This window comes from Eucyclogobius newberryi, unplaced genomic scaffold (genome assembly GCF_026437365.1).
Source record: "Eucyclogobius newberryi isolate DKJ021-1_F unplaced genomic scaffold, fEucNew1.0.hap1 SCAF_22, whole genome shotgun sequence".
Lineage (NCBI taxonomy): Eukaryota > Metazoa > Chordata > Actinopteri > Gobiiformes > Gobiidae > Eucyclogobius > Eucyclogobius newberryi.
The window spans coordinates 22,223,252-22,235,767 of record NW_027315857.1 but is presented as its reverse complement, the minus strand read 5'-3'; the positions used below and the strand labels follow the sequence as shown (position 1 = coordinate 22,235,767).

The 12,516-nt window shown below is 45.5% G+C and overlaps 1 protein-coding gene across 1 annotated transcript; it reads right to left on the bottom strand.

Annotated features, from left to right (window-relative positions):
* Positions 1-1,264: 1,264 nt before the first annotated feature.
* Positions 1,265-9,763, bottom strand: LOC140371538 (zinc-binding protein A33-like). Its single transcript, XM_072458707.1, has 10 exons — positions 9,694-9,763; positions 9,478-9,521; positions 9,329-9,398; positions 8,422-8,513; positions 6,265-6,360; positions 5,323-5,426; positions 4,370-4,478; positions 4,155-4,296; positions 3,876-3,902; positions 1,265-2,035 (listed from the first exon to the last, which is right to left on the bottom strand). Exons 1-10 carry the CDS (start codon positions 9,761-9,763, stop codon positions 1,491-1,493), a joined length of 1,299 nt encoding a protein of 432 aa, XP_072314808.1. The 3' UTR covers positions 1,265-1,490.
* Positions 9,764-12,516: the final 2,753 nt, after the last annotated feature.

The window sequence follows — 12,516 nt, the reverse complement described above, 5'->3', positions numbered from 1 at the left end:
CCTGTGCCACAGCCTCGTCCCTGTGTCTGATCTCACACTCCCTTCTGTAAATGAACTCTGAACAGTTTCACTTTCATTTCCGGGTAAAACTCTGCACAGTTTCATGTCCATTTCTCATCTCAACATCTTTTCTCCTCAAATTAAAAACATAATCGGTGTTTGTTGGCAAGCTGCGCAAATCCGACCGTTTGAATGGACTTTCCTGCGCGTTTAGTTTACGGTTAAAACCAAACTTCTTTTACAGTTTTGGGAGCGTTATGCCATTATTTGATGACAACACTGGTGCGTTGATAAAACAAAGCGTGTCCTCCGGGAGGCGCTGTTTCTGCTCCACCTGTTTGTGACCACAGCATCAATCATGTCGTTCTGATGTGACGAGCCAGAGAGAACAGAGCTAGTGGCACCTATGTTCCCCAGTACCTATGTTCTCCGGTACCTATGTTCCCCGGTACCTATGTTCTCCGGAACCTATGTTCCCCAGTACCTATGTTCCCCGGTACCTATGTTCCCCGGTACCTATGTTCCCCGGTACCTATGTTCCCCGGTACCTATGTTCCCCGGTACCTATGTTCCCCAGTACCTATGTTCCCCGGTACCTATGTTCCCCGGTACCTATGTTCTCCGGTACCTATGTTCCCCGGTACCTATGTTCCCCGGTACCTATGTTCTCCGGTACCTATGTTCCCCGGAACCTATGTTCCCCAGTACCTATGTTCCCCAGTACCTATGTTCCCCAGTACCTATGTTCCCCGGTACCTATGTTCCCCGGTACCTATGTTCTCCGGTACCTATGTTCCCCGGTACCTATGTTTCCCGGTACCTATGTTCCCCTATGTGCCCCGGTACCTATGTTCCCGGGACCTATGTTTGAGTTAGGATTATATGCTGCTATATTTTATGATGTAAAATCATACATTTATGCACAACTTTTGGGGCTGTGGAACCTGAACCAGTAGAATAAGCTAGTATTAGCATAGTTCCCCCAGTCATAGAAAATGGGAAATATAGGTACTGGGAACTTAGGTACTGTGAACATAGGTACTGGGGAACCTCACCTCCTCCCATGCACCTCACCTCCTCCCACTGCACCTCCTTCTCCCCATATAATAATGAATAAAATAAAAGAGTTAAAATAAAGACACAACCAAATATTTATTTCAATATATATTTATTGTATTTACAGTCCCGGAATAAAAGTGACCCATTTACTGCAATATTTATCTTTGTCCTAAAAACAACATTATTAAACTATTCAGGCGCCGCACAACAACACAGAGCTGCTCTTGACAGAAATAAGTCACACAAACGTAATGCGCAGGATGATTCTTTTTTACCAATCAATTAAAATGATCAACATGAACTTTTTGTCTCGTGTAAATGTATCGCATGAAAAATCAAAAAAATATGAAAGAACGATTCCATCAAAATGACATCGCAGACGTTGTCGGAGTAAGAAATGCAGTTACTCTCGTACGACTGTGACTACAGCGCTAGTTCTTCACCTGAGCGATGACGAGGGGCTCTGCGTTTTTACCGTCCTGTTTCAGGTGTGGACTGAAATACGGAAATATCTCGTCGTTGAAGCTGCATTTGGTGAAAGAGTAAATATGCGTCTGGTTATCGACGTCATAAAACGACAGCAGGCCTTCGTCGTAGTCTAAAAACAGCCCCACCCTCTGAGGCGTGCGTTTCAGCTCCACACAGACAGGGGGCGCTGTCAGGGCCGCATACTTATCCCCCTCGAAGTGGACGATGGCCCAGTAGCCGTTGTCTGGGCTCAGCGTTAGCTTGCCTTTGCGGTTAGCTTTAGCCGATGCCACGCCCAGGTCCCAGCCGCTCTTGCCCCCCACCCGCACCTCCCAGTAGCCCCTCCCCCTCGAGCTGAAGGGACCGGCCCCCAGGATGCTCCCGAACGTGTCGAACCTCCCCGCGCTACAGGGGAGCTGCTGACTCTGGCCCCCGTCCTGGACCGACTTTCTGTCCTTGGAGACGAGCAGCCACTGGTGAGCGGTGCGAGGGTCCAGCTCCACGTCCACTGCAGAAAGAGAAGAGTGTTTTACCCGGTTTATGGTTATTTCAAGGCCTATCCACACGGCACAAGGAAGGAATAAACAAAAGGGAAATACTTATTTTACAATATCTACAGAAAGCGGTGTCTTTATTCAACCTTGTACAATCCTGTTTTTGAATAGAGGAAACCACAAACGCTACAATAGAAGGCTTATAGCCCATTAAAGGACTGAGAGTGAACAGAGAGGCTCGTTCAAGTGAACCAAATACTCTGAGTAGGCCCCGCCCGGTGGGCAGTCGGATCAATATTGGAGTTCACCTCACCTCCTCTCCTCCTCCCACTGCACCTCTCCTCCTCCCACTGCACCTCTCCTCCTCCCACTTGAACTCACCTCCTCCACTGCACCTCTCCTCCTCCCACTGCACCTCTTCTCCTCCCACTGCACCTCTCCTCCTCCCACTTGAACTCACCTCCCCCACTGCACCTCTCCTCCTCCCACTGCACCTCTCCACCTCCCACTGCACCTCTCCTCCTCCCACTGCTCCTCTCCTCCTCCCACTGCACCTCTCCTCCTCCCACTGCACCTCTCCTCCTCCCACTGCACCTCTCCTCCTCCCACTGCACCTCTCCTCCTCCCACTTGAACTCACCTCCTCCCACTGCACCTCTCCTCCTCCCACTTGAACTCACCTCCTCCCACTGCACCTCTCCTCCTCCCACTTGAACTCACCTCCCCCACTGCACCTCTCCTCCTCCCACTGCACCTCTCCTCCTCCCACTTGAACTCACCTCCTCCCACTGCACCTCTCCTCCTCCCACTTGAACTCACCTCCTCCCACTGCACCTCTTCTCCTCCCACTGCACCTCTCCTCCTCCCACTGCACCTCTTCTCCTCCCACTGCACCTCTCCTCCTCCCACTGCACCTCTCCTCCTCCCACTTGAACTCACCTCCTCCCACTGCACCTCTTCTCCTCCCACTGCACCTCTCCTCCTCCCACTGCACCTCTCCTCCTCCCACTTGAACTCACCTCCTCCCACTGCACCTCTTCTCCTCCCACTGCACCTCTTCTCCTCCCACTGCACCTCTCCTCCTCCCACTACACCTCTCCTCCTCCCACTTGAACTCTCCTCCTCCCACTGCACCTCTCCTCCTCCCACTGCACCTCTCCTCCTCCCACTGCACCTCTCCACCTCCCACTGCACCTCTCCTCCTCCCACTGCACCTCTCCTCCTCCCACTGCACCTCTCCACCTCCCACTGCACCTCTCCTCCTCCCACTGCACCTCTCCTCCTCCCACTGCACCTCTCCTCCTCCCACTTGAACTCTCCTCCTCCCACTGCACCTCTCCTCCTCCCACTTGAACTCACCTCCTCCCACTGCACCTCTTCTCCTCCCACTGCACCTCTCCTCCCACTACACCTCTCCTCCTCCCACTTGAACTCTCCTCCTCCCACTGCACCTCTCCTCCTCCCACTGCACCTCTCCTCCTCCCACTGCACCTCTCCTCCTCCCACTACACCTCTCCTCCTCCCACTTGAACTCTCCTCCTCCCACTGCACCTCTCCTCCTCCCACTGCACCTCTCCTCCTCCCACTGCACCTCTCCACCTCCCACTGCACCTCTCCTCCTCCCACTGCACCTCTCCTCCTCCCACTGCACCTCTCCTCCTCCCACTTGAACTCTCCTCCTCCCACTGCACCTCTCCTCCTCCCACTTGAACTTGGTTAAATGTTGGGTTCACGCCGAGTGTAACGCTAAAGCTAACTAGAGGCAGCGTTGTAGTATATAAAACCGGATAACACTAATAGTATTTTTATAACGAGGTATTATTATGTTCTGTGCAATAACTGAAACGTTACATACCTGCAAAAACTGGAGCTCTTTCAAGTTCTGCAACAAAAAAGCGATATATTACACACATATTAGTGTTTTTTTCACTTGGTCTAGTCCTGGTTTAGTCTTGTATTAGTCCAGAATCAGAACAAACTGTCACGGTGCTGAGTTTGTTAACAACGTTCAAACCTGGTTCCCAGTTCTCGTTTAGTCCTGGTTTAGTCCTTGTGGCATGGTCTTTATACATATTGGAAAAACACCTTTGAAATCTGCATCAAAGTCGTTTTTACATTTTGCAGATCCACAAACCTAGAGCAGAAAGCTTGTCCACTTCTTCTTGGATTTGCTCTTTCATGGTGGACAGTGTGGTTTGAAGGGTCCCAAAGGCGTAGCTCGTGTCCACACCGACCTTGGTGAAATCTCTCAGCTTTAGCTTTGAGAGAGGAACAATCTGATAACAAAAAACATAGAATTTAGACAAACATAATCATCTGAAACGTTCCTGATGATGGTCACTTTCTCACGTCTAAATCTGCAGCGTTGTCCACTTCTTCTATGGACTGTTCAAGTTTGACGATCTCCTCCTGAATCTTCTGGATCAAACTTCGGGAATCCTTTTTCAGTTTTTCCCTCCTAAAATAAATAGATAAACATGTAATGTGCGTATGGGAAAGGCTTTGTGCACCTATTTTGCACCAAACTTTGCTCAACTGTGCACCACACTAAACAGGAAGTGAAATGTTCCGCACTTAGACCTTAGCCACAACACTATCTCTTGGCTAGGCCATGCTATCCACGCTTTACTCACATAAAACATGAACGATGAACCCAAACACGGCCACCATAATAGCAATTCCGACAATTTTCTATATTGTTATTTGGATTCCTGTCCACTGACTCAATACTCCCTCTACTGGTGGAAATTAGCCTGTGGCGCTACAACGTTTTATTATTATTATTATTATTAAATGCCTGTATTTTGGGGGAGTTTGTCGCCCCCTGCTGTCTCAGAAACTCTAACCAGAAAGACAAACTCTCGTGGGAATCCATGGCTCCTTTTATACATGTCGGTAACTTTATATGTTTTTGTGAGTAATCTACCTAAAAAAAATAAAAAAGAAGAAAGAAGAAGACATTTTGGGTCTGTTCTCACAATTCTGTGCAGAGCAGGGCAGGAAGAAGTGCTCAATTTTGGTTATTTACGTGAAAAGTACAAATACAGGACCAACAAAATAAATGACAATTACAAAAAAAACAAAGTATATAATGTAAAGAAGGTACATTTCTTAATTTTTCATGTGAATTTCATGTGCACATTTATGTTTGAACTTGAACTCAATAATCGTAGGCAGAATGTCACATGACTTATGACAGACGGCTAAAACATTTACTCCACCACCACAATGGGCCTGCAGGGGGAGCTCTATCGCTCTATCTCTCTACGACCGGACTAGCGACTCCCTTTCGCTCGACCGACCTCTTCTCAAGCGGCTGCAGCGCTCTCCGCCGAGCCTCCTCCACGATGTGAATCACGCTCGAAAACACGCCGTCGATTTCCAGCCACTCGGCGTCCAAACCGCCCTGGAGGCACAAAACATAGTGTGAGCGTCTGGTTACAAAAGGAGATCCCGGCGCCGTCGTCGTGTTTTTATTCAAAGTCCCACTGAAACCATTTGTTCTCTAGGTCTTCGAAATGCCGACGTTTGGGTTCATGGACGAACGCTCTGACCACTGAGATTCTTTTGCCGCCTGCATTATATTAAATTAAACTTAAATATGTGAGAGCAACTGCTTAGAATTCAAGTCAAGTCAATACCTGACATTTCTGCAGCGAAATTTGACTATAAAAAGTATTTAAAGGACAAATATTATGCGTTATTTGTATTGTTATTGTCCTATAAACCTGCTCTTGAGTGCTTTTGCATCTTATTTTTTTAGAACTAACAGTCTACAGTCGTCTACAAAAGCGCACGTGGCTTCATAACCATCAGGCACGTCAAGTACGGGGTAAGAGCTCCTTCTGCTGGCAGCGGAGGGAATTACAAAGGAAGATAACCAAAGTTAGCCCGCCCCCGACGCGCTAACGCAGCCGCGCAGGTGTAATGAGCGCGATTTGAGTCTGGCGATGATTCTTGGACTTCAAAACAGCCCAGGACGTCACAAAATTTAAGTTATGAGAAAGCGTTTCTAAGGCCAGGCGGGAGGGTCTTCATTAAACAAGCGTGGATGAAGCTAAAGACGATTTCAGGAACGTTTTCTGACGAAGGAACAGTGTTATACCATGGTTAAAAGCTCAAGATGTAAGTCAATTTGGCTTAATATGTGTCCTTTAAATGTGGATTATCCGGCGCCACAGTTTAAGCAGAAATCACAGACAAACACATGTAAACTAAGATAATAATAATGATGTGAAAGTCACCTTGCAGGCTTTGACACAGGACCTGATCTCACACAGCTTTTGCTCTCTGCATCGGATTTTCTGTCGCAGTTCTGCTTTGACCTGATCCCGTTGAAACTTTTAAAAAAATGTACAACATATTTCACAATCAGGATTTACTGTGACTTTCCATGCGCAATATACAGTATCTTTAATCACCTGCTCAGCCTCCGCCTCCTTTCGATCAGCCGCTGGAGGCAGAAAAGTTTGGGCTGTTGTCGTGGGAACGGCCAGGGAAGTCTGAGCCTGAAATTTTTGACATTTAACACCCAAGTCTTACTAAACAGATGATTTATGAAGCAACAGAACATTTCTCATTGAATCATCTGCCACATGCTTTCATATTTTTTATTATTTTCCAGCTGTTTAACCTGTTACCACCCACCTATTTTCGCCCTGTGCACAATGGTTGGACATACCTAAATGGCATTGCTTATTAAAAGAGGATCTTATGTTCCACATGCAAGTGTGATGCATCATTAGAAAGCTTAGGCCTTCTAGTTTCTGCAGATGTGCACATGAACACTGTCAGGGCTTCAGAACTTACACTACAGAGGTCCAAACATAAACAAAACATCCTTTTTTAGTCTCGCCTGAATATTGTCAATTTGTAATGGTCCTGAGCATGACATACTTCATTGTGTGCATATGCTGTTCACTGTACATGATGTTTATCTTGTTGACAACAACTGTGTAAAGTTTCAGATCTCTAGGAACAGGCATTTTGGTGCTGTTGACCTTTTTGTATCAAAAAGTATATTCGGAACAAGTGATCCAAATATGTGCCAACTGTGCCAAACTGTTTTATTACAATTTTAGCACCTCTATGATCATAAAACATACATTTTGATGTTTTGTAGGCCACTAATAGCAATTATAACCGCTAAAAAAAAAATATGTGAAAATGTGTAAATATGAGTTTACCCATGAATTTCCCATATAGAGGTTAAAAAAAAAAAAAAATTATAGTATTTTTATTTTATTTTTGTATTGGTATAATAATACATATATCTAACAAAATGCACGTCCAAAAGGCTAATGAACTCAAAAAACGTTATGCGCAAAATCCTGCCGAGAAATCTGGCTCTTTACAGCCTTCCCGGAGCCTTACGCACGTGAACAGGGAGAATTCTGTGTAAATAAACCCTTTGTCCCGCCTATCAGGAAAAAGGTCTCCTGATTGGCTAGAATAATATGTCACTCAAAGTCTCCTGCGTGCCTGTTAGCAGAAGCTAAGGGCTAAAAACAAAGATGGACGCGCGCTTCGGAAGTGCCGAATTTTTTTCCTCCGGAGGCTGTAGCAAACAAACCCGGAGACAGAAAAATTCGTGGATGGTCTCATTCTGTAGGAAACAGTGTAAGGAAGAGATCGATGTCAAACACTATCGTATAAGTCAAACAGGTCATTTGTTATGGACGGAGAAATGCGGCGGACAAGCGCATTCTCGTCCGGCGAGAAACAAAGAAAAGTTTGTTTACTTGACAATATCTCGAAATCGGATAACTTCAGGAAAAATACAAGTGGATATTGTTTTTCAATGGTTCCTTACGGACAGACTGAGTACAAGGATGTACAGAATTAAAGCCGTTTCGTCCGTCATAAACAGCAAACAGGTAGGACATGCGTTTGTAAAAGTTGAGACTTTCTCACAAACTATTGGCAATTGCTTCTTGGGGCATATTATTTAATGTAAATCAATGACATATTCGTTTTGTTGAGAAAATAAGCTTTAAAATGATGTATGGCTTGCTGGTATCGACCACGGAAATAAAAGTGATGATGTAAGAGAATATTTGAGATATAGAAAATGTTCGCCGGCGGACAGGTGGGTGGTAACAGGTTAAATTGCTCCAAAAATACATTGAAAAACATGAATTCTCACTCATAACAATAAATTAGTTTTTCTCACATAAAAACATAAAGATTAGCCCTTAAAGTTGCACCTAAACACACCAAACTTGACCATTTTGTTATGTCTTTCTAACTGTGATTTGTGCAGTTCACTATGTTGGTTCTGACCGGCCGTATCTGATTTACAGCTGTTGTAAATAGCAGGTTCAAAGGTTGTGTTTCCATAGTAACAGTATAATTATCTCAACAAACTCAGGTGATGAATGTGACAGTGTTGGCTGTTTTACCTGGCGAGCGCCTGTGGAGAAATCCAGCGCTCTCCTGGTTTGGTTTTCTTCTGCTGCCGATCGGTGCGAGGTCTGCAGCGGCGTCTCGAAATCTGTGAAGATGTGTATGTAGACTAAAGCAGGTCTAAAGCAGGTCTAAACCAGGACTAAACCAGGTCTAAACCAGGACTAAACCAGGGCTAAACCAGGACTAAACCGGGGCTAAACCAGGACTAAACCAGGACTAAACCGGGGCTAAACCAGGACTAAACCAGGACTAAACCAGGGCTAAACCAGGGCTAAACCAGGGCTAAACCAGGACTAAACCAGGTCCAAACCAGGACTAAACCAGGACTAAACCAGGACTAAACCGGGGCTAAACCAGGGCTAAACCAGGACTAAACCGGGGCTAAACCAGGACTAAACCAGGACTAAACCGGGGCTAAACCAGGACTAAACCGGGGCTAAACCAGGTCCAAACCAGGACTAAACCAGGGCTAAACCAGGTCTAAACCAGGGCTAAACCAGGGCTAAACCAGTTCTAAACCAGGTCTAAACCAGGACTAAACCAGGACTAAACCAGGGCTAAACCAGATCTAAACCAGGGCAAAACCAGGTCTGATACCAGCCCCGCCTCCCTCCGGTCCCGCCTTTCCTCCGGTCTCGCCTCTCCTCCTGTCTCGCCTCTCCTCCGGTCCCTCCTCCCTCCGGTCCCTCCTCCCTCCAGTCCCTCCTCCCTCCAGTCCCGCCTCCCTCCAGTCCCGCCTCTCTTCCTGTCCCGCCTCCCTCCAGTCCCGCCTCTCTTCCTGTCCCGCCTCCCTCCGGTCCCGCCTCTCCTCCAGTCCCGCCTCCCTCCGCTGCACGCTCGCTCCACCACTGCTTTTATGCCAAACCCTGCTGAGAGATCCGGGACAGTACTTGGCCTTACGTGATTCGTGTTCCTGTCGAGGTGCAGCTTTTGGAGTCACCGGTCCGGACCGTGGATCTCTTTGACCATTCTGTAAAAGAACATAAGGACAATATAAGGGAATTTCGAGCGATTATTTGAATAACGCCATGGTTGGTCGCCGTGGTTACCTGAGGTGCACCGGTGGTTTTGGCAGCGGGTGAAGTCGTTGACACTGGAACGAGAGAAATTGTTGGATTTCAAACAGTTCTGAAGCTTGTAAAGGGGCGGGGCTCTGTTAGTGAAGCGAGTTTATTTGAGACAGTGCTGCGTAAGGAGAGGAAACCTAAGCAGACACGGGGAGAACATGCAAACTCTCTACAGAAAGGCCCCATCGGGAATCGAACCCAGGACCTTGCTGCTGTGACTGGTATTAACTAAGAAGACCAAGGCTGCAACAATGAATCTATTAATCATGACTAGACGACTATAAAAAATCTCACATATTTTGATAATTGTAATCGTTATATGGAATATACAGACTCTAAAACTATACGAAATCACCTTTTTATAACCAAGACTGTGACATTAATGAATCAAAATGTCAAAAAATAATGAACTATGTCTGATTTGCCTCATTAATACACTTAATTTGTCTTGAAGCCTTCAGTTGCCACATCCTTTTTTTGGTTAAAAATGTACGATGAAATAATTGTCTGACCAGTCGACTAATAAACTGATTTGTCAATTAATTGTTATATATCGATAAAGCTTTTTCTATACTTACCTACATTTAAGAAAACTTTTTTATTGCAAGCTTGTCATGTTTAAAATAAGGCATTATAGAGAGCCAGGTTTAAAGACAAGATCAAACATGATGCAACTGATTAAGATGCTCATTATACATCAATACATTATATCGTCTGGGGAAACCGTAATAATAAGATTATAAAAGTACATTTAGCATCATATTATATTATATTTTACCTGTGTTTTGTTTGTCTTTCACTGCAGCTTCAGGTGTTTTAGCGGCTGGTTGAAAGGAAGAAGTCTGAGATGTCGTCTGTCAGAAACATCAGGGAAAGTTTGAAATAAAAGTAAATGATGTCTTGACTCAATTTGTAAGTTCTTCTTTGCATTACCTGCTGCTCATGCTGCTGCTCATGCTGCTGCTCATGCTGCTGCTCATGCTGCTGCTCATGCTGCTGCTCATGCTGCTGCTCATGCTGCTGCTCATGCTGCTGCTGCTCAAGCTGCTGTTGTTGTTGCAGCTGCTTCTTCTGCTGTTGTTGCAGTTGCTTCTGCTGTTGCTGCAGCTGCTGTTGCTGCTGCTCATGCTGTTGTTGTTGTTGTTGTTGCAGCTGCTTCTTCTGCTGTTGCTGCTGCTCATGCTGTTGTTGTTGTTGTTGTTGCAGTTGCTTCTGCTGTTGCTGCTGCTCATGCTGCTGTTGTTGTTGTTGTTGCAGCTGCTTCTTCTGCTGTTGCTGCTGCTCATGCTGTTGTTGTTGTTGTTGCAGTTGCTGCTCGTGTTGCTGCTGCTGCTGCTGCTGCTGCTGCTGCTGCTGCTGCTGCTGCTGCTGCTGCTGCTGCTGCTGCTGCTGTTGTGGAATTCTAAAATCTGAACCCAATAAAAACTATTTTAACTTTTACTCTCTCCATGGAGGAGGACCTTAGCCATAGCAATCAAATAATTACAATCAACATAAATAATGAATACATCAAGAAAAGTTCAAAAAGTTCAAAAAGTATTTTAAAAATAGGACAGAATTATGTGATTGAAACTCTGGCGTCAACCCTTCGGTTCGACCCCCTAAATATAGTCAAAGGGCTCAAAAGTTTAAGATACATTGACTCGACACAGCAATGACATCAGATGTGGAAATCCTTAATTATTTAAAAAAACTACACATTTGGTTAGGTTTACGATCTGTGCGGAGCAGTGCAGCTCTCAGGGAAACTATCATGTAATAGTTTTGTGGAATGAACTGCCTTAACTACTCAATACTTTGATGTAGATGGAACAACCTTAGCTTGACAAAGACTTTACACCTCATAAAAGCATCACTTTTATGTTTAGGAGTCGAAAGGACATTTCAGATAACAATTTGAGCTGTCACCCACAAAAATACATTTGACTACTTTTATTACAAATCATGCTTTTTTCCAATACTTACTTAGCTTGTTTTCCGTATTCCCTGAACCCTGAGCAGCACTGGACCCCTAATGAACAGACAAATGCATGTTTAAAGCGTTAAAGGTCTTTGTGAGGTCGTTTGTGCTCTAACTACCTGCACTGGACCACCCAACAAACTGATGCTCGGCTTGTCCCCTTGTTGTCCGCTATGTGCAGCAGATGGTGGAATATTGAACGGCCCAGGCTTTGGGGCGAACAACTGAAAATAATAAAGAAAAATGCATTCAATCATTCATCAAAAACCACACGATGTATAACTTGCAGATGTTAACTGTGGACAATGTGGCTTTTTCCAGTCGTGGGGTCTGTTACGCGCTCGTCTCATGTAATTACTGACGTTTCTATTACACAAAACACGCATTCTTAGTGGGGTCACATCTCCGCGGATCTGACCGGTCCTCTCCCGCGTCACCTGCTTCCGGATGCCTTTATTTATTAATTGTTGATTGGATCGGGACAGCCTAACATAGCTCAGCATAGTTAATAGGGGATGTGTCCTGTGGAACCTCCCATCAGTTTACAACAGCCTCATAAAACCCTTGACAGATCTGAGGTGGCCGGACCTCAATAATGACCCGGGTTATAAGAGTGAAAATGTTTCGAAATGGGCAAGCAGGAAGTAAACAGACCCCACGGCGGAAAAGTGACACGGTTCACATTTAAACGTATCACATACCGGTTGTGAAGGCCAATTAAACGCTCCCTGACCATTGTTATTGATGCCCAGAGAACTGAAAGATGGCAGTGTTGTTCCAAAGCCTGCATTAAAGGAGACATATCAGGCTTTTTTCATGTGCTTACCGTATTTACCGCACTATAAGGCGCACTTAAAAGCCTTTAATATTCTCAAAAAACAGCGCGCTTTATAATCCAGTGCGCTTTAAATAATCCAGTGCGCTTTGTAATCTAGTGCGTTTTGTAGTCTAGTGTGCTTTAAAATCCAGTGCGCTTTAAAATCTAGTGCGCTTTAAAATCCAGTGCGCTTTGTAATCTAGTGCGCTTTGTAATCCAGTGCGCTTTAAATAATCCAGTGCGC